General features: G+C 40.0%; 1 protein-coding gene across 6 annotated transcripts in view; it reads left to right on the top strand.

Moving 5' to 3' along the window:
* Positions 1 to 21,840, top strand: part of fam49a (family with sequence similarity 49 member A) — a 73,246-nt gene that overhangs the window by 44,536 nt on the left and 6,870 nt on the right. For 3 of the 6 annotated variants that reach the window (XM_072916253.1, XM_061987394.2, XM_061987392.2), the window contains exons 3-9: positions 640 to 719; positions 7,762 to 7,883; positions 10,924 to 11,029; positions 11,123 to 11,259; positions 11,334 to 11,411; positions 15,239 to 15,355; positions 15,484 to 15,563. In XM_072916253.1, coding sequence (XP_072772354.1) covers positions 640 to 719; positions 7,762 to 7,883; positions 10,924 to 11,029; positions 11,123 to 11,259; positions 11,334 to 11,411; positions 15,239 to 15,355; positions 15,484 to 15,563 — 720 coding nt within the window. Of the gene's footprint in view, positions 1 to 639; positions 720 to 942; positions 1,023 to 7,761; positions 7,884 to 10,470; positions 10,821 to 10,923; positions 11,030 to 11,122; positions 11,260 to 11,333; positions 11,412 to 15,238; positions 15,356 to 15,483; positions 15,564 to 21,840 lie in introns of those variants that run through there. The other 3 variants (XM_061987393.2, XM_061987395.2, XM_061987396.2) reach the window with 3 other exon arrangements.

Genomic DNA, 21,840 nt, shown 5'->3' with positions numbered 1-21,840 from the left:
TGTTTGGGCTTAACAATATAAGGTCTTGTATCATAGTTGTTCCCAAAGTAATCGTTGTTGGCTTTCACAAAGTCTGCTTGATTAGCATTGTTGTTGATGGGGAAGGGATCTGTGGTTCCTCCTCTACGTCACGGATCACGTGACTGGCTAGAACGTCATCTCATATATTATCTCATTTAAAAGCAAATAAGGCATTCACAAAAAAATAATTTCACATCCAAATCACATTTGTTATTCATCCTGATTCTAAATTGAGTCGTAATTTTCAAAAATCCTGTCTTTTTAGGCAATTTCTATGCAACCAGAAGGAGCTTTTATAACCTGCTGTGAAAACGTGTCATAATTAATATACCAAATAATTAGGGGTACACAAAAAAATCTATTCACATTCAAATCGTGATCTTTAATCATCCCGATTTTTAATCGATTCATCATTTTCAAAAATTGTTTTAAATTTAGATTGTATTTAAAAAATTTTTACATTTTTAAGCCATCTCTATGCAAACATTCTCATTTTTCGTCTGAGACATTTTCGTACTGAAAATCTGAAGTTTTCGTCCGTCTGTAGTGCCTGTTTTGTCTTCCATGTACGGTACTGTGCACTTGCATGTCTGTTCTCACCAACCTTTTGACCATCAGGTTTGCCGGAATGGGTAACCTGCTAAAAGTCCTTACAAGGGATATAGAGAACTGTCCACACTTTTTCCTGGACTTTGAAAGTAAGTCTGGCAGAAAAGAAAACAATGCGAGTAAGAAGTTTTCTCTGTGTGGGGGTGCAGTTTGTCTCTCGTCTCAAATCTTCCTGCCTTCTTTGGTCCGGTCATGATGGGCGACTCTTTCACTTGGCATGTTTTCTTTCTTTGAAACCTTTTAACATCACTCTAACTTTTCTTCCCTTCTCTTCCTCCTTGTGTCTCCTCCCATTTTCTCTCTCTTTTGCAGACGCCAAATGGGGAATCTGTTAAAAGTTCTCACTTGCGCAGAGCTCCAACAGGGGCCAAACTTTTTCCTTGACTTTGAAAGTGAGCATAGCGTTCCTTTCTGCTTCCCTCTTTCACCCCCGCTGAGAGGTCCAGGGTCAGCGTCTTGAGCTTCCCATTGGCCGACGTCTCTCTTTTGTTTAGTGACGTCTTTAAAGCAACATTTGTACTTAATGATTGATGTACTCATTGGCTCAAATTGGAGCTGATCCTTGACCTCTGCTTTCTCCTTTTACTCGATTATGTATGCACAAAATGTCCTTCACTTGAGCAGTACTGTAGATCCCTGCTGTTTACAGGCTAGACCACCAGCTAATAATAAATACATGTGAATAATGGTCACATCCATAACTAGAATGTGCAGTTCCGGTAGGAATTGCGTGTGAATGCCGATTGTGCGCGAGCAGAACTGAAATGCTTGAATGTCCATTGAGTGGAGTGTGTAGACGGTGGAACAGTTCGAATCAGGGCTATGGAAAGGTTTGTATATTGCCTATTCATTAACAATTGGGAAAATTCTTGGTAATTCCGGATTATCAGATACATTTCGTAACCGGAAAACATGCTGTCTTGAATGTCCGGTGTGATTGAAGTGTGTAGAATGGAACCGTTCGAATCGGTTGAGAAATGTAGGATATGGGGTAGAGATGCGCGGATAGGCAATTATTTCATCCGCAACCGCATCACAAAAGTCGTCAACCATCCGCCATCCACCCGATCTAACATTTAATCAAAACCGCATCCGCCCGCACCCGCCCGTTGTTATATATCTAATATAGACGATGCAAGGCATTAGTGAGGTTATAAAGCTTTTGCCTGTTAAAGAAAGGAGACTGATCCAATGCAGCAGAGACATTCGCGTGCCACGCTGTCACGGCCCAGACGCACACCAGTGCGCAATCATCTGGGAGCCGCGCTGAGCGCACCTCCAAGCGCGTGGAGGTGCGATGTCCCTCGCACCCGCGGCGGCTCCACCCGGGCTCGCGCCCGAGGCTTCAGCGCGCACCGCGGCGGCCATCCTACTCGTCGCGGCCTGGCCCTCGCGGCTCTCGCTGCCGGCGACAGCCGGGTATGGGCCCGACGCTCCAGCGCCATCCATTTTCAGGGCTAGTTGATTCGGCAGGTGGGTTGTTACACACTCCTTAGCGGGTTCCGACTTCCATGGCCACCGTCCTGCTGTCTATATTAACCAACACCTTTTCTGGGGTCTGATGAGCGTCGGCATGGGGCGCCTTAACCCGGCGTTCGGTTCATCCCGTAGCGCCAGTTCTGCTTACCAAAAGTGGCCCACTCGGCTCAACAGGGTGAGCCCCACCCCTTTCGTGAGCGCACTGCGCGCGGAGTGACCCCTGTTACGCGCCCCCGGCAACGGGGGTGGCGGGCAGGTAAACTGCGCGGGCGGAGCGCGCGGAGTGACCCCTGTTACGAGCCCCCGGCCACGGGGGTGGCGGGCAGGTAAGCTGCTTACCTGCTGCGCGTGACGCCGGCCGCGGCAAAGGCGGACGAGGCGGGGTGTCGGTGCGGTGGGCGCGGTGGTGACCCTGGACGTGCGTCGGGCCCTTCTCGCGGATCACCTCAGCTACGGCTCCCGGTGGGGCCCTATCGGGGGAAGGGGCCTCGGTCCCGGACCCCGGCGAGGCGTCCCTTCTCCGCTCCGTAAAAGTGTCCATCTCTTTTTTTTTTCTTCTTCTGTTGTGGCATATGCAGCAGGTGCCTGCTCGTTTTTCGTATGTGGGTAACAACATTTAACTATGTATATATATTTCCGAATTGGTTTAACTGCCACCCGCCTGAATCTATTTAAAATCTAATTTTTTTTTATTTCAACCGCCCGACCCGACCCGCGGATAAAATCTAATTTTTTTTTATTTCAACCGCCCGACCCGCGGATAATCCGCGGACTCCGCGGTTGTGTCTGCAAACTGCGCATCTCTAATATGGAGAGTTTTGTATATTGCCTATTCATTAACAATTGGGGAAATTCTTGGTAATTCCGGGTTATCAGGGAATTTTCGGAACTGGGAAACCTGCTGGCTTGAACGTCTGGGATGAGTGGAGTGTGTAGATGGTGGAATGGTTCAAATCGGTTGAGAAATGTGGGATATGGAGAAGTTTGTATATTGCCTATTAATTAACAATTGGGAAAATTCTTGGTAATTCCGGATTATCGGGGAAATTTCGTAACCGGGAAACATGCTGGCTTGAATGTCCGGTGTGAGTGTAGTGTGTAGATGGTGGAACGGTTCGAATCGGTTGTGAAATGTGGGATATGGAGAGTTTGTATATTGGCTATTCATTAACAATTGAGAAAAGTCTTGCTAATTCGGGGTTATCAGGGAATTTTCGTAACTGGGAAACATGCTGGCTTGAATGTCCGGTGTGAGTGTAGATGGTGGAACGGTTCGAATCGGTTGAGAAATGTGGGATACGGAGAGTTTTGTATATTGCCTATTCATTAACAATTGGGAAAAGTATTGCTAATTCTGGTTTATCAGGGAATTTTGGTAACCGGGAAACATGCTGGCTTGAATGCCAAGGGTGAGTGGAGTGTGTAGATGGTGGAATGGTTTCGAATCAATTGAGAAATTTGGGATATGGAGAAGTTTGTATATTGCCTATTAATTAACAATTGGGAAAATTCTTGGTAATTCCGGATTATCGGGGAAATTTCGTAACCGGGAAACATGCTGGCTTGAATGTCCGGGATGAGTGCAGTGTGTAGACTGTGGAATGGTTCCAATCGGTTGAGAAATGTGGGATATGGAGAGGTTTGTATATTGCCTATTAACAATTAGGAAAATTCTTGATAATTCCGGGTTATGAGTCATGGTCATGAGCTTTGGGTTATGACCGAAAGGACAAGATCACGGGTACAAGCGGCTGAAATGACGTGCCCTAAACACCTCCCTAGGGAGGCGTTCGGGTGGCATCCTGACCAGATGCCCGAACCACCACATCTGGCTCCTCTCGATGTGGAGGAGCAGCGGCTTTACTTTGAGCTCCCCCCGGATGACAGAGCTTCTCACCCTATCTCTAAGGGAGAGCCCCGCCACCCGGCGGAGGAAACTCATTTCGGCCGCTTGTACCCGTGATCTTGTCCTTTCGGTCATAACCCAAAGCTCATGACCATAGGTGAGGATGGGAACGTAGATCGACCGGTAAATTGAGAGCTTTGCCTCCGGCTCAGCTTCTTCTTCACCACAACGGATCGATACAGCGTCCGCATTACTGAAGACGCCGCACCGATCCGCCTGTCGATCTCACGATCCACTCTTCCCTCACTCGTGAACAATAGTCCAAGGTACTTGAACTCCTCCACTTGGGGCAAGATCTCCTCCCCAACCCGGAGATGGCACTCCACCCTTTTCCGGGCGAGAACCATGGACTCGGACTTGGAGGTGCTGATTCTCATCCCGTCAAAACATTCCACTTAGTTTTTTTTTTGTTACAAATTCTCGGTTTTCCCAAAATTCCAGGAATTCCGAAATATAAATTCTCAATTACGAAGTGTTGCTACGTCAACTTGTGGTAATATCTATATTTTTTTAAATTCCCAATTTCCCCGAGATTCCCACATTTCCAGGAACAAAGTTTCAAAGTTCTCCATATCCCACAATTTTTGCCACCATCCACACACTTCACTCTTCCCACACCGTGTTTTCCGGTTTGGAAAATTCCCTGATTACCCGGGATTGCCAGGAATTTTCCCCCATCGAAAGCAAATGAGCAATATGAAAGCCTCTTCATATCCCACAATTCGTTTCCTATTCTAAATGTTCCAACATCCACTCGCGATTCCAGCATTTCAGTTCCACTCAGGCACAGCCCAAATACAGCATTCACACATGATCTAGTTCCATGTGTTTCTCAATTATTACCAACATAGGTTTTCTTTAAAACAAAAAAGAAACTGGCCCATTTTCAAAGTGAAAAAGCACAAAGAAAAGGTTTTCCCTGAAAACAAAAATTGACCAAAAAAACTAATGAAAGCAAATACTAAATGATGAATATACAGGGATCTACTGTATACATGACTTGGCGCCCCAAGTACCACCAAAATGACCAACATTGAAAAACAGTAGCGTAGTAGGCCTAAGTACTCATTAAAAACAAGGCAGAGGTTTTTTTTCCCCCAAGCATATTCAATAATTTTGGCCACAGTTTGAACAGTCACACTGTTTAAATATTTAGTTTCTTTGGCGAAAGTGAAGCCCGCGTACGCACTACACTTTTAGAATCACTGCTCTACATTTTAAGTTTGGAGCTTATCGACTCAGTCTGCAGACTTTTGACAAAACCTTAAACATGAGCCTGAAGGATGTCAGAAAACGTTTGTCTTCTGCTGCAATATGCAACATTTTTTCGAACTCGGTTGCAATACACTTTTCCACCACTTGTGGCTGTAATGACAATATCAAACAAACACAAGAAGTCATAGAGAAGTGTCTTAAGCGCAAAAAAAAATTACTAAATTAGTGAAGCTGTATTTTTATTTACACTGAAATGTTTTATTTGAGAAACATTTATCATTATTGTTTATTATTAATTTAGTTTAAATGTATTTTAGCACAACATAGTTTGTAAATTATAGAAAATGTAATAATTTTTAATAAATATGTACATTTATTTCAGTTTTTGATTCTCTATGATGATGTTTAATAAAGAATCATGTCTATTATTATTATTACTAATTTAATTAGATTTTGTTTTGCACTGTGTAAAATTGATTTTTCGTTAGTTTTTATAAAAAACCTCTTTTGCAGTACATTTGATTGTTTATTTTTTGTAATCAGCCTGACCTAAGCCTTGATCTTTAACACATGCTTTCATATCATTTGACAAAGTAATAAACTGTAAGTATGTTATTTATAATTATTGAATGCAGGTATAAATCAAGAGTGAGATGACCAATTCAGTGTTAATATTTGAATAAATCCAGAACATTTCCATCTATGCTGATTGTTTTTGCAGCCATGTGTCGGCCATGAACAAAAACATTCAGCACGTTTCCTTTCCCCCACAATATGCTAGTGCTAAACAAAGTTAAGACTGCATTCACTTTAGAATTAAACAATCAGATTGATCACACTTTGAATCACGGTTAAGATCTTGCTTGCATAATTTGAAGTAACTTTAAAAAAATAAATTTGACACAAAAGCAGTTTGTCAGAATGTCACACATGAAAAAAATTGTTATGTTTTACTTGAATGCTTGTCAGTTATATATTTAACAGGTTATCTAAAGTCACGTCGCGGTGTATTTTGAAGGTAAATTTGCCTCAAAGTTTACCCACTTTTGCACTGCAACGAGTAATCGATTAAAAAGAAAACTTCAATATATATTTTGTTACTTTGAATAACCCTTTGAGTGTAAAATCTGATCAAATCCGGACAGCATAAAAGAAGGTACAACTAGTTATATAGGGGGTGAAATGGTAAAAGAAGGTAAATAAAAGGTAAAATAATGTAAATAAAAGGTAAATAGAAGCTAGAATACGGTAAAATGATGGTATAAGAAGGTCAAATAAGGTAAATAGAAGATAAAATAAGCCAAATAGAAAGGCAAATGAAAGTAAAATAAGCTAAATAGAAGGTAAAATAATTTAAAGAAGTGGTACAAGGGAGTAAAAAGGTAAATAAACAAGGTAGAAAAATGTGAATAAAAGCTAAAAGAAGGTAAATAAGTTAAAATAAGGTATATAATAGTTCAAAGGAAGTACACACAAGTAAATACAAGGTAAAGAAGGTGAATAAAATGTAAATTAAAGGTAAATAAGTTAAAAATGTAAATAAAAAATTCAAATAGGGTAAATAGAAGGTAAATGAAAGTAAAATAAGTTAAGTAGAAGGTAAAAGTAAGTAAATGGAAGATAAAAGAAGCTAAATAAAAGGGAAAATAATGTAAATAGATGGTAAACGGGAGTAAAAAGGTAAACAGATAGTCGAAGAAGGTGAATAAAAGCTAAGATGGTAAATAAAGTTAAAGAAGGTAAATTATAGGTAAAATGAAGTAAACAAATGTTAATAGAAGGTAAAATAGGGTAAATGTAAGATCAAATTAGGTAAATAGAAGGTAAATCAAAGTAAACAGAAGGTAATAGTAGCTAGAATGTAACAGAATGAATAAATGGTAAAAGGGAGGAAAAAGGTAAATAGAAGGTGAATAAAAGCTAAAATTAGGTAAATGATAGGTCAAAAGAAGTAAACAAAGGTAAATAGAAGGTCAAATGTAGTGAATAAAAAAGGTAAATGAAAAGTAATATTTGGTAAATAAAAGTTAAAATAAGGTAAAAAAAAAGTAAATAAAAGTAGGAGGTAAAGTTCTGTAAGGTAAAATGAAGGTAGAAAAGGGTTAATTGATGATACATTTTAGTTGAAGGGAAGTAAAAACAGGTGAAGAAGGCAACTACAAGGTAAATTGAAGTAAAAATTAAGTAAGTTGAAGGTAAAGTAAACTAAAATTGGTAGAAGAAGGTAATGAAGGTCATGGCTAGAAAGTGTGTTTCATCCGATTACTCGATTAATCGAACACAGCGATCGATAGATAATTCGATTACAAAGATAATTGACAGCTGCAGCCCAACATTGTCCTACGCATTGGCCAGATCACCGTATAACAACCCATGCTGCCTAAAATCAAGTGTGTAATTAATCTGCGATTGTACATGATTCATGTGATCATTGTTTGGAAACAATTTAATTTGACAGCCCTAATTCTCTTCATTCCTAATGAATACATGTTGTCCACACGTGAGTGTATGCTTTGTGACGCCTTGTTTAGATGCACAGCCCACAGAAGGAGAGTGTGAAGTATGGAACCAGGTGAACTCTGTTCTCCAGGACTCTGAAAGCATCCTGTCAAGCCTCCAGGCGTACAAGGGAGCCGGACAGGAAATCAGAGATGTAAGGAAGCCACACAACCTGCTGGATGTACCCTATTTTCTGGGCAATACAACGCACCGGTATATAAGCCGCACCCACTAAATTTTAGAAAACTTTTTTCCATATATTAGCCGCACCTGACTTTAAGTCGTAGATATATACGTTGTGAAATTAGTTATTTACACAGAAATATTCTGTAAATGTTTATTTACATACCTTAATTGTTTCCAAAAGGTGTCTGTAACACGGCAGTAAAACGGCTAAATCAAACAAAACAGAAGTCATCGTCATGAACCTTATAGCTGCGCAAGCTTGCGCTCCAATCAGCTAAACAGACTCAATAACTCCACGGTGACGTTTTGGTGAATATTCTGAGGAATTTGTGAAACTGAAACAATACAAAAATAATGCCATTATAAGTTAATAATACATAGACGTTACATTACGATAGCACATACAAATATGCATGAAAACACTCCTACAGACATCACACATGGGACGGTTTAATAAGCATTAAGAGTGTCAAAAAAATCAATCCTGACACTCCGACAAATCACAGTTGATGCAGATGATCTATTTCTTCTGTACAGATTTACTTTAGGAAAGAGAAGTGTTGGATACTTCTCTTTTTGCCTTGTAAGTATTTGACTTTATTAAATGTTATTAAACAAAACCACTTTTCTTTTAAGTAATACAGAAATTGATCGGAGCTGTTTGTCTATTTTATTGAGGAATGTACCGTATTTTTCGGAGTATAAGTCGCTCCGGAGTATAAGTCCCACCGGCCGAAAATGCATAATAAATAAGGAAAAAACATGTATAAGTCGCACTGGAGTATAAGTCGCATTTTTGGGGGAAATTTATTTGATAAAAGCCAACACCAAGAATAGACATTTGAAAGGCAATTTAAAATAAATAAAGAATAGTGAACAACAGGCTGAATAAGTGTACGTTATATGAGACATAAATAACCATATAACATATTATGGTAAGAGTCATTCAAATAACTATAACATATAGAACATGCTATACGTTTACTGTCACTCCTAATCGCTAAATCCCATGAAATCTTATACGTCTAGTCTCTTACGTGAATGAGATAAATAATATTATTTGATATTTTACGGTAATGTGTTAATAATTTCACACCTAAGTCGCTCCGGAGTATAAGTCGCACCCCCAGCCAAACTATGAAAAAAACTGCGACTTATAGTCCGAAAAATACGGTAGTTAATCATAGAACTGGCCCCCAATGTTTTAAAAAAAGTATTGATTTAGAATCGAGAATCAATTCTGAATTGAATCATTTACCCCCAAGAACCCAATCGTGTGGTGCCCAAAGTTTCACAGCCCTAGTTAGTATGAATTGTTTTAGTTATATTATAAAACTTCCAAATGTTGTTTGGAGTGATGAATGAAGAATCCATACGAGTAGAAACGCTATGGACAGATAGAATACTGAACCGCCCTTCTACTTCCGGTTGAAAGCACTAAATGGAAGGACACAGCGGCACCTGCAGCAAGCAAACTCGTTCAAAAGATGGCGCCCTAGCGCAAACAATAACACACCATTTCAGTGTTTTTGCACGTGTTTAAAGACAATTAATATAAATCACAGCCAAGAAGAGTAATTTGTGGCTTGGTATTGGGGCCTAAGTAATTTATACTCTATTTAAATTATATTAGTTCAGTATCTAATAAATTAAAATGTATTATGTTTGCAGATGATACTAATGTATATTGTTCAGGAGAAGACTTGAAGGAAGTGTTGAGGATAATAGAGGTTGAGTTGATTCAGCTAAAAAAAATGGTTTGATATAAGTTATCTTTAAATGATAAGAAAACTAAATTTATGGTGTTTAGTGGTGCAAGGACAAATTGTGAAGCAAAATTAAATCTAGTGGAAATTGGAGTATATGAAACTAAATTATTGGGAATAATAATTGATCATAAATTATGTTGGAAACTGCATATTGAATAAATAAAGGGAAAAATATCCAAATCCATTGCTATTCTTTATAAAGTAAGACCCATGCTGAATAAGAAATGTCTGTATATGTTATATTATTATTTTATTGTTCCATATTTAACATTGTGTTGAAGTTTGGGGAAATGTTTATAAAACAAACATAGACCCAATAATTAAACTTCAAAAAAGGGTAATTGAATAATACACAAAGCGTGCTACTATGAACATACCAATCCATTATTTATAAGTTTTAATGTGTTAAAATGTTCAGATGTTGTGTTTTTAAAAACAATGGAAATTATGTTTAGAGTGAAGAACAACAGCATTCCAGCTTGTATTCTTAGGTTATTATTAAGAGGAGAAAACTATAATTTACGGGGATAATGATTTTTGAAATAGGTAAAGTAAGATCGAATATTAAATACAAATGTATTTCAGTTTTAGGAGTTAAATGGTGGAACAAGCTCAGTGATGAGTTGAAGACATGTAGTTCTTAAGGTTTAAGAAAACCTAGACAGGTGAAATAATTTAAAAATATAGTAACAATTACTTTCATCCCATTGATTTTTTTTTTTTTTTTTTAACGTTGATGTTCCAGGCAATCTAATTTTCAGTGAAGGTATATAATAGGCAAATATAAGCTTTGGCTTCAGCCTATTCCTTTTTCGGTCATTCTTTTTCTTTTCTTTTTGTGTGTAAATGTGTATGATTGTTAAATATGTATAATCTGTACTGTTAAACTGGTCACACAAAATGGTTGATGGTTGATTATATGACTGAAATAAACTTATTTCATTCATTTCAAAACTATTTTTAGTTTTATAACTAGTTTTATAAGCCGCAGGGAGAAAGGTATCGGCTTAAGGTCCGCAATTTGATGTATTCACAGTTACATGTGGCCCTAACCCAAAAGGAGTTTGACACCCCTGGTACAGGAGGAGGCTTAGGAGACAGCCCTGTGGTACTCCAGTAGTAGGGCTGATGAAGACGTAAGCTTGGTGGAGATCTGGAAAGTGCAACGTATATGTGGATGCTAAACATGCTAAGAAGGGAGTCGGCTCACTTGTTTGATGTGCGTGTGCTGCTCTTTAGGCAATCCAGAACCCAGGTGACTTCATGCTCCAGGAGCGGGCCTGGAATTCCGTGTGCCCGCTTGTCATCAAACTCAAGAAGTTCTACAGTTTCTCTCTGAGGCTCGGTGTGTGCCGCAAGATTTATAAGGCTTGGCTCCCCACCCTCCACACACACACACACACACACACACACAATTTCAATGATTGCTTCTGTGCAGAGGAAGCCCTCCAGAGTCTGCTGGAGTCCCTGACATGCCCACCCCACACGCCCACTCAGCACTTGGAGAAGGAACAGGCGCTGGCCAAACAGTTTGCCCAAATCCTCCACTTCACGCTACGCTTCGATGAGCTTAAGGTGGCGAGCGCTCCTCCCTCAAGACCTCCCTTTGGTGGACCGAGCCCTTGGACTAACTGCCTGTTTGCCCCCAGATGAGGATTCCCGCCATTCAGAACGACTTCAGTTATTACAGGAGAACCATCAGTCGAAACCGGATCAACGACATGAACGTAAGTTTTGTCCACAATACACTTCTGCTCCACCAGGCATACTTGCCAACCTTGAGACCTCTGAATTCCGGAGATGGGGGTGGGGGGGGTTGGTAGAGGGTAGCGGGGGGTGTATATTGTAGCGTCCCGGAAGAATTAGTGCTGCAAGGGTTTCTGGGTATTTGTTCTGTTGTGTTACGGTGCAGATGTTCTCCCGAAATGTGTTTGTCATTCTTGTTTGGTGTGGGTTCACAGTGTGGCGCATATTTGTAACAGTGTTGAAGTTGTTTATACGGCCACCCTCAGTGTGATCTGTATGGCTGTTGACCAAGTATGGTTGGCCGTAGGTATTATGTGACTGGGCCGGCACGCAAAGGCAGTGCCTTTAAGGCACGCCTCCAATATTGTTGTCTGGGTGGAAATCGGGAGAATTCGGGAGAATGGTTGCCCCGGGAGATTTTCGGGGGGGGTCACTGAAATTCTGGAGTCTCCCGGGTAAATCGGGAGGGTTGGCAAGTATGCCACCGAGTCCTTACTGATGAAACGTGCTCTCTTCAAGTAGCAGTTACGCTGCTACAGGAAGAAAGGGGGAGCGGAAGAAGAAGTGAGAGAGACAAAGACATCTTGTTTCTATATGCTTTGGGAAATGGGAGAAGATGAGCAAAGCACTCTTTCTCAAATTGTGATTATAGCAAAAGACAGTAAAAAATCTAAATGAGCGATCTTCCAGCATCACAGCACAAAAAGTTTGACCCAGACTTACAGACGGTAGGGGTCAGGCTTGTACCAATACCAATATTTTGGTACTTTTTGACACTTTCCAAAATAAAGGTGCTTCACCGGGTCCTTACTGATGAAACGTGCCCGCTTCAAGTAGCAGTTACGCTGCTACAGGAAGAAAGGGGGAGCGGAAGAAGAAGTGAGAGAGACAAAGACATCTTGGAGATGTTTCTATATGCCTTAAGAAATGGGAGAAGATGAGCAAAACACTCTTTCTCAAATTGTGATTTTAGCGAAAGACAGTAAAAAAAATCTAAATGAGCGATCTTCCAGCATCACAGCACAAAAAGTTTGACCCAGACTTACAGACGGTAGGGGTCAGGCTTGTACCAATACCAATATTTTGGTACTTTTTGACACATTCCAAAATAAAGGTGCTCCACCGGGTCCTTACTGATGAAACGTGCCCGCTTCAAGTAGCAGTTACGCTGCTACAGGAAGAAAGGGGGAGCGGAAGAAGAAGTGAGAGAGACAAAGACATCTTGGAGATGTTTCTATATGCTTTGGGAAATTGGAGAAGATGAGCAAAACACTCTTTCTCAAATAGTGATTTTAGCAAGACCGTAAAAAAATCTAAAAGAGCCATCTTCCAGCATTACAGCACAAATGTTTGACCCAGACTCACAGACGGTAGGGGTCAAGCTTGTACCTGTACCAATATTTTGGTACTTTTTGACACTTTTCAAAATAAAGGGGACCCCAACAAAAATGTCATTATTGGCTTTATTTGAACATAAAATCCTACGATACATTAAATATACGTTTGTTATTGCAATCAAAGAAGAATGTTGTCATGAAATAAATCAAATCAAATCAAATCAAATCAACTTTATTTATAAAGCACATTTAAAATTTACCACAGGGGTAGCCAAAGTGCTGTACAATGGGCAGGTTAAAAGATAATACGAGTACCGAGCAAACATAACACAACACAAACAGAACACGATAAAAAATAAATAAATAAAATAGAATAAATAAAATCATAAAAACAGGTTCACAGCAGGTGTATTATGGGGCGCCATTGCAGGATGGATATCACTCAGTGTTAAAAGCCATGGAATAAAAGTATGTGAAATAAGATGTTTTTTGAATGATTGATTGAAACCTTTATTAGTAGATTGCAAAGTACAGTACATATTCTGTACAATTGACCACTAAATGGTAACACCCGAATAAGTTTTTCAACTTGTTTAAGTCGGAGTCCACGTAAATCAATTCATGGTACAAATATATACTATCAGCATAATACTGTCATCACACAAGTTAATCATCATAGTGAGTTCAGAAAGCACAAGAACAAGTATATACACTTGATTATTTACAATCCGGGGAGGTGGGATGTGGTGGGGGGATGGTGTTAGTCTAGGGTTGAAGTTGACTGGAGGTGTTCTTTTAGTGCGGTTTTGACGGAGGATAGAGATGCCCTTTCTTTTACACCTGTTGGGAGTGCATTCCATATTGATGTTGAACATACTAGACAACGTATCTTTTAGTCGTAAGTAAGAAAATAAACTCTCCTAATTTGTCTGCTGACGTATGTAGTAACATATTTAATATTATTATTTTGTTAAAATTATGATGGATTATTAATCTACTTGTTCATTTACTGTTAATATCTGTTTACTTCCTGTTTTAACATGTTCTGTGTAGACTTCTGTTCAAATCTAATACTCACGTATTCTTCTCTTGTTTGATACTTTACATAAGTTTGAAATTATACTACAAATTTGGGTATGGATCCAATACCAAGTACTTACATGATCATACATACATACATACAACAAAATGCCCAAGCCACCAGCACTGACCCAATTGAGCCTGGCATCTTCCATTTCCAGATCAACACCGTATGAAAAAAATAGTCAAAAACGGGAGATAACGTCCGCAGGAACCTACCACATAGCGAAGGACATTCACTATTTAATTTCCTATTATGCAGCTTATTTTTATTTTACAGTTTTTTTTTAAATATCTTGTGTGACATCATGCACAAAAGTGCACTTTATTTGTTTTAAAATATTGTAGTGGCGTTCTGTACAAAAAGTGCACTTTAATTTAGTGTTGTTTTGATATGTCATCTTAGTGACATCATGCACAAAAGTGCACTAATAGCTTGCACTTTCTGTTTTGAAATGACATGAATGTTTGTGCCACTGCTTAATAACTGTTTAATAAATACACTTTTGCTAAATTGACTTAGTTGTGATTTCCCTCTCTGCATGAAAGTTTAAAATGAGCATATATTAATGCAGTATGAAGAAGAATGTTTTAATGTAGACACATAGAATCATCATACTGCTGTGATTATATGCATCAAGTGTTCATTCAAGGCTAAGGCAAAATATGGAGATGTATATCGTGTATCGTGACATGGCCTAAAAATATCGAGATATTAATAAAAGGCCATATCGCTCAGCCCTACATGTTTAGCTATTCCTTGTCCTGCAGGGATGATACTTGTAAGAAACATACTTTATTTGTCGCCATGTAGGCGGGGATTAGTCATTTTGAAGTAGCTAAAATACTGTGTGGACGTTAGCTAGCTATGTTTTAAAGTACCTCTTGTAGAGGTACTGGCTTCAGTGTTAATGCTTCAATATCATGGTTAGTTTTGAAGTCTTATGTCTCTACACCATGTCTGCTTGTAAGTACTCTGTACGTGTGCGTTGTTGATAATGCTCCTCTGCTCGTATTACCAACAATGTCACAACATGACAAAAAGTATCGCTATTTTTCAGAGGTAGTATAGTACTGTTTTAATTCATAAGTACCACGGTACTTTATTAGAACCGGTATACTGTACAACCCTAGTTGGGGTTAGGGTGTTCAAAGAGACATCTCCCATAAGCTTAAGGAATTTATCAGGGCTATGAAAAAGCAGACCAATGCAGCACACTTAGACTCCAATTGTGGTTTTCGACAAGAGATGACTAACATATTTGTTTCTCCATAACATTAGATGGCTGATCTGGATCAGGGTTTTAAAGGAGTTTTTACTGGTGGAGGTATTTTCTACAATAAAGTTCTTGTTTGACAGGCTGGCTGTTTTTCTTGTTGGCTTTCTGCAGCTGGATATCGAGAATGAAGTTAATAACGAGATGGCCAACAGAATGTCTCTGTTTTACGCCGAGGCGACACCCATGTTGAAAACGCTCAGCAACGCGACCACGAACTTTGTGACTGAGGTAACCCCCACCCCCCAGGCCCCCTGCTTGGAGGTATTCCAGCTACTGCACCTAGAAATGTCCTTCGTCTTGCCCAGACTTCCTGTCAAGTGATGTTTCCTGACGGCGATGTTTTGTGTCTGACGCAGAACAAGACTCTTCCGCTGGAAAACACCACCGACTGTCTGAGCACCATGGCCAGCGTCTGCAAAGTCATGCTGGAGACGCCGTGAGTTCTTTCTTCTGCCAACGCCACATGCGAACAATCTTTTTGGATTTCAGCAGGGGTGTGCTCGATACCGTGGTAGAGCGCAATATATGTATGTGTGGGGAAAAAAACACAAGACTACTTCATCTTCACAGGCCTGTTTCATGAGGGGTTCCCTCAATCATCAGGAGATTTTAATAGAAGCATTCACATACCATGGTTTATATAGGGCACAGAACGGGTAGGTACAGGCAGGCGTAGGGGCGTGGTGATTGGCTCATGTGTTACCGTGGAGGTGTTTCCGTCTGTGACGGCATGCTGATACAATTTCGCTGCGCTTGTTGAGGGATGACAGGTCTGGGCGGTATATAATAAACAGTTTCTCTTTTAAGCATAGGTTGCATCTTTTATTACCACTGTTGTAAGGTGTGCTGGATGCAAGATTTTGCCATGTTATTGAATATTCAACATTATTGTCTTTGAGGTTCCAAATGTGCTTGCTGAGTTCTGTAGTAATTCGCAGGCTTTGGTTCCTGAAAGAAGCCTTGTGATTGTTCCATCTGGCTTTGAGGGAGAGTATCTATATGTATATATGTACATATATGTATATATGTATATGCATATATATATATATATATATATATATATATATATATATATATATATATATATATATATATGTATGTATATGTGTGTATATATATGTATATATATATATATATATGTGTGTGTGTATATATATATATATATATATATATATATATATATATATGTATGTATGTATATATGTATATATATCAGAGGTGTGGACTCGAGTCACATGACTTGGACTCGAGTCAGACTCGAGTCATGAATTTGATGACTTTAGACTCGACTTGACAAAATGTAAAAAGACTTGCAACTCGACTTAGACTTTAACATCAATGACTTGTGACTTCACTTGGACTTGATCCTTTTGAATTGACATGACTTGACATGACTTGCTACTTTCCCCAAAACCCAAAGATGAAAAAGTTATTCGGGAGCGCTCCGTATTTTTCATTGTGTACTTGTCTATCAGCGTTGCGTGTGTCAGCTGGTGTGCTCTCAGTACAACAGCCAATCAAATTAGATCTACTTTGTTTTCATCACACAGCATTCATCCAATCAAATTGCAGGACAACCAACGAAGAAGACATGTCCAAACCACACGCCAGTGAACAAAAAATGATACCTAAAATAATTTTGTTTGGGTATAAAAATTACGAGGTGGTCAACACAAAACGGTTTGCAGTATGCAACACATGCGGTTCGAAAATTACTGATGGAGAGGCAACAACTTCCAACTTCGTCCGGCATTTGAAGTTGCACAAAGAACGGTAAGTTTTGAATGTAAGATAACGTTTATTAGCTAAGTAACGTGACTTTTATTTGCTGTGTAGTTAAATCAGTGAGGCTGTAAACTCACTGCTAACATTATAACGTTATTGCAAACACGGGAATCTGTTGCAGTTCACTACCTTATTCATACTTTTTGTTCAGTGATTTTTTTAAGCAGGGTTACGTTAGTCAATATATCACACGTAACATTAGACGGCGGTCAGCAGCACCGCGTATTTTAGCCACCTAAAAAAAGACAAAAATAGTAAAATAAAGGTCAGTTAAAATGTATACTATATTATGAATATGTGTACCGTTTTAGCTAGCTTTCTGACATACTGTTGGTTGTTTACCTCAGTGGTCCCCAACCACCGGGCCGCGGCCCGGTACTGGTCCGTGGATCGATTGGTATCGGGCCGCACAAGAATTTTTTTTATTTTTTTTTATTAAATCAACATAAAAAACACAAGATACACTTACAAGTAGTGCACCAACCCAAACAAACTCTCTCCCCCCTTTTGTTCTGGGCATTGAACATGAAGACTCTTCCTTCACTGTTCCGAGTGGCCATGAGAGTCTTGGCAGTGCCTGCCTCCAGTGCTCCAGTGGAGCGAGTTTTCAGCAATGGTGGCATCATACTACGCCCCCATCGTGCACAAATGACTGACAGACTCTTGGCTAATTTGGTGTTTTGCAAATGCAATGCAGCATAGGGCCCTGACATATAAAAAGTACAACTTTTTTGTTATGTTCACGTATATGTCATGTTTTTTCAATGTTAACACTTTTGTACAAATAAGTACATTTGCACTTTATTTTTCAATGTGTTTGTTCTGTAAAGGAATGAGTTAATGTTTAAAATGACTGGTTAATAGTGCTATTATAAAGTGCAATGTCAGCACAATTTTCTTTCCTGCAATTTAAAATGCACTTGTTTTAATAAATAAATACAGTGTTTGAAAAGCATACACAATCTGTGTTAATATATTAGTCTGTGGTTAAAAGGACTTGAAAGGACTCGAAACTCAAAATGCAGGACTTAGGACTTGACTTGAAACTTTCCAGTCTTGACTTTGGACTTGACTCGGGGCTTGCCTGTCTTGACTCGGGACTTGACTCGGACTTGAGGGCAAAGACTTGAGACTTACTTGTCAATCATCAATCAATCAATCAATCTTTATTTATATAGCCCTAAATCACAAGTGTCTCAAAGGGCTGCACAAGCCACAACGACATCCTCGGTACAAAGCCCACATACGGGCAAGGAAAAACTCACCCCAGTGGGACGTCGATGTGAATGACTATGAGAAACCTTGGAGAGGACCGCATATGTGGGTAACCCCCCCCCCTCTAGGGGAGACCGAAAGCAATGGATGTCGAGTGGGTCTGACATAATATTGTGAGAGTCCAGTCCATAGTGGATCCAACATAATAGTAAGAGTCCAGTCCATAGTGGGGCCAGCAGGACACCATCCCGAGCGGAGACGGGTCAGCAGCGCAGAGATGTTCCCTGCCGATGCACAGGCGAGCGGTCCACCCCGGGTCCCGACTCTGGACAGCCAGCACTTCATCCATGGCCACCGGACCTGTGCACCCCCGCCCCTCAAGGAAAAGGGGAGCAGAGGAGAAAAGAAAAGAAACGGCAGATCAACTGGTCTAACAGGGGGGCTATTTAAAGGCTAGAGTATACAAATGAGTTTTAAGATGGGACTTAAATGCTTCTACTGAGGTAGCATCTCTAATTGTTACCGGGAGGGCATTCCATAGTACTGGAGCCCGAATAGAAAACGCTCTATAGCCCGCAGACTTTTTTTGGGCTCTGGGAATCACTAATAAGCCGGAGTTCTTTGAACGCAGATTTCTTGCCGGGACATATGGTACAATGCAATCGACAAGATAGGACGGAGCTAGACCGTGCAGTATTTTATACGTAAGTAGTAAAACCTTAAAGTCACATCTTAAGTGCACAGGAAGCCAGTGCAGGTGAGCCAGTATAGGCGTAATATGATCAAACTTTCTTGTTCTTGTCAAAAGTCTAGCAGCCGCATTTTGTACCAACTGTAATTTTTTAATGCTAGACATAGGGAGCCCCGAAAATAATACGTTACAATAGTCGAGACGAGACGTAACGAACGCATGAATAATGATCTCAGCGTCGCTAGTGGATAAAATAGAACGAATTTTAGCGATATTACGGAGATGAAAGAAGGCCGTTTTAGTAACACTCTTAATGTGTGACTCAAACGAGAGAGTTGGGTCGAAGATAATACCCAGATTCTTTACTGATTCGCCTTGTGTAATTGTTTGGTTGTCAAATGTTAAGGTGGTATTATTAAATAAATGTCGGTGTTTAGCAGGACCGATAATCAGCATTTCCGTTTTCTTGGCGTTGAGTTGCAAGAAGTTAGCGGACATCCATTGTTTAATTTCATTAAGACAAGCCTCCAGCTGACTACAATCCGGCGTGTTGGTCAGCTTTAGGGGCATGTAGAGTTGGGTGTCATCAGCATAACAATGAAAGCTAACACCGTATTTGCGTATGATGTCGCCTAGCGGCAGCATGTAAATACTAAAGAGTGCAGGGCCAAGAACCGAACCCTGAGGAACTCCGCACGTTACCTTAACATAGTCCGAGGTCACATTATTATGGGAGACGCATTGCATCCTGTCAGTAAGATAAGAGTTAAACCACGACAAAGCTAAGTCTGACATACCAGTACGTGTTTTGATACGCTCTAATAAAATATTATGATCGACGGTATCGAAAGCAGCGCTAAGATCAAGAAGCAGCAACATAGATGACGCATCAGAATCCATCGTTAGCAGTAGATCATTAGTCATTTTTGCGAGGGCTGTCTCCGTAGAGTGATTTGCCCTGAAACCGGATTGAAAAGGTTCACAGAGATTGTTAGACACTAAGTGTTCATTTAGCTGCTGTGCGACAATTTTTTCGAGGATTTTCGAAATAAAGGGAAGGTGGGACACCGGTCGGTAGTTTACCATGAGGTCAGGATCAAGGTTAGGTCTTTTGAGCAGAGGATGAATAACCGCTTTCTTGAATGCTAGGGGAACAGTGCCAGAGGAAAGTGATAAGTTTATAATATTTAGCACTGATGGACCTAATAATACAAAAAGCTCCTTGATAAGTTTCCCAGGAAGTGGGTCAAGTAAACATGTTGTTTGTTTTATCCCACTTACACGCTGTAATAGTTCCTCTAATGTTATTTCATCATAAAGAGAGAGACTATTTTGTATTGCAGTATCCGTCGTAGATACAGTTGTATCTGTGTTCATAGAACCCAGTTGTAGCTGGGATGCGTTGTCTTTAATCTCCTTTCTAATGAGTTCAATTTTCTTATTAAAGAAATTCATAAAGTCATCTGCCGAGTGGGTGGAGCTATTGGGAGGAGTCCCTTGTTGGGTTAGCGATGCTACTGTACTAAACAAAAATTTAGGGTCGTTTTTGTTGAGGCGGATGAGATTTGAGTAATATTTAGCTTTAGCTAAGGTAAGCATGCGTTTATACGATATTAAACTATCACTCCATGCTTGATGGAAAACCTCAAGCTTGGTCGCGCGCCATTTGCGTTCCAACTTTCTACATGATAATTTATGAGCTCTGGTTTCCTCTGTAAACCATGGGGTGCGCCTTTTAGGGGCCCTTTTTTGTTTTAGCGGTGCTATACTATCAATGGTTTTGCGCAGGGCATTGTCAAAGTTGTTAGTGAGGTTATCAATAGAGCCGACATAATTTGGGAATGGTGCCATTACCGAAGGCAGTAAGTCAGCAAGAGTCATCGTTGTGGCGGCATTAATGTTGCGGCTGCTATAGCAGTTATTATTATTATTAGTTTGTTGACAATGAGTCAGAACTTCGAATTTTATAAGGTAATGATCGGACATTACTTTAGTATACGGGAGTACCATAACTTTGGAGGTGGTGACACCCCTGACCAGCACTAGATCTATCGTATTGCCGTTGCGATGCGTAGGTTCATTTATTATTTGTGTAAGACCACAGCTATCAATTATAGTCTGGAGCGCCACGCACTGAGGGTCCGATGGGGTATTCATATGGATATTAAAGTCCCCCATTATGATTATATTGTCTGCGTACGTCACTAGATCAGCAACGAACTCTGAGAATTCATTAATAAAGTCCGAGTAGGGCCCTGGGGGGCGGTAGATAACAGCCATATCGAGAGGCAGCGGTGCGACAGACCTCATAGTAAGCACCTCAAACGATTTGTATTTATTATTTAGGTTAGGGGTAAGGTTAAAGTTTTCATTGTATATTAGTGCGACCCCCCCACCCCTTTTAAGGGGACGGGCAATATGCGCATTCGTATAGTTAGGAGGAGATGCCTCATTTAGCGCAAAAAATTCGTCTGGTTTGAGCCAGGTTTCGCTAAGACCAATGACGTTAAGATTGTTGTCTCTAATGACCTCATTAACTAATAACGTTTTGGGAGACAATGATCTTATGTTTAAAAAGCCCATATTATAAGTATTGGGCTGTTTTGACGAGTTTTTGTTTAAATTATCCGTAGTAGAAATATTAATAATGTTGCGTTTATTATACGTAGTGCACTTTAAATAGTTTCGACCATATCTAGGAATTGATACGACGGGAATTTTCAGATTGTTTGCTTGATGCTGCGATCGACTGAACGCATCATGATTTGCCACCTCAGTAGAATGCATATCTACCCCAGACACATTCACAACAGAAAACACATTATGTGAGTTGTGTGTTATTCTAAGAAAATTGCTATGCGTACAGGAATTATCCAGCCTGGCGCTGGCTAGTTCTAGCTTAACTGACTCCTCACCCGGACTAGCAGGCTCTGTAATTGCCTGTGACCGGGCTTGCTCTAGTGTAGTTAGTCAAATGTGACTTAAACAGTAGTCTATATTCTTAGACAGGATGATGGCGCCT

The sequence above is a fragment of the Nerophis lumbriciformis genome, linkage group LG26 (assembly GCF_033978685.3).
Source record: "Nerophis lumbriciformis linkage group LG26, RoL_Nlum_v2.1, whole genome shotgun sequence".
In the NCBI taxonomy this organism is placed as follows: Eukaryota; Metazoa; Chordata; class Actinopteri; order Syngnathiformes; family Syngnathidae; genus Nerophis; species Nerophis lumbriciformis.
Note: the sequence above shows the minus strand (reverse complement) of the source record. Positions and strands in the feature narration are given on the sequence as shown.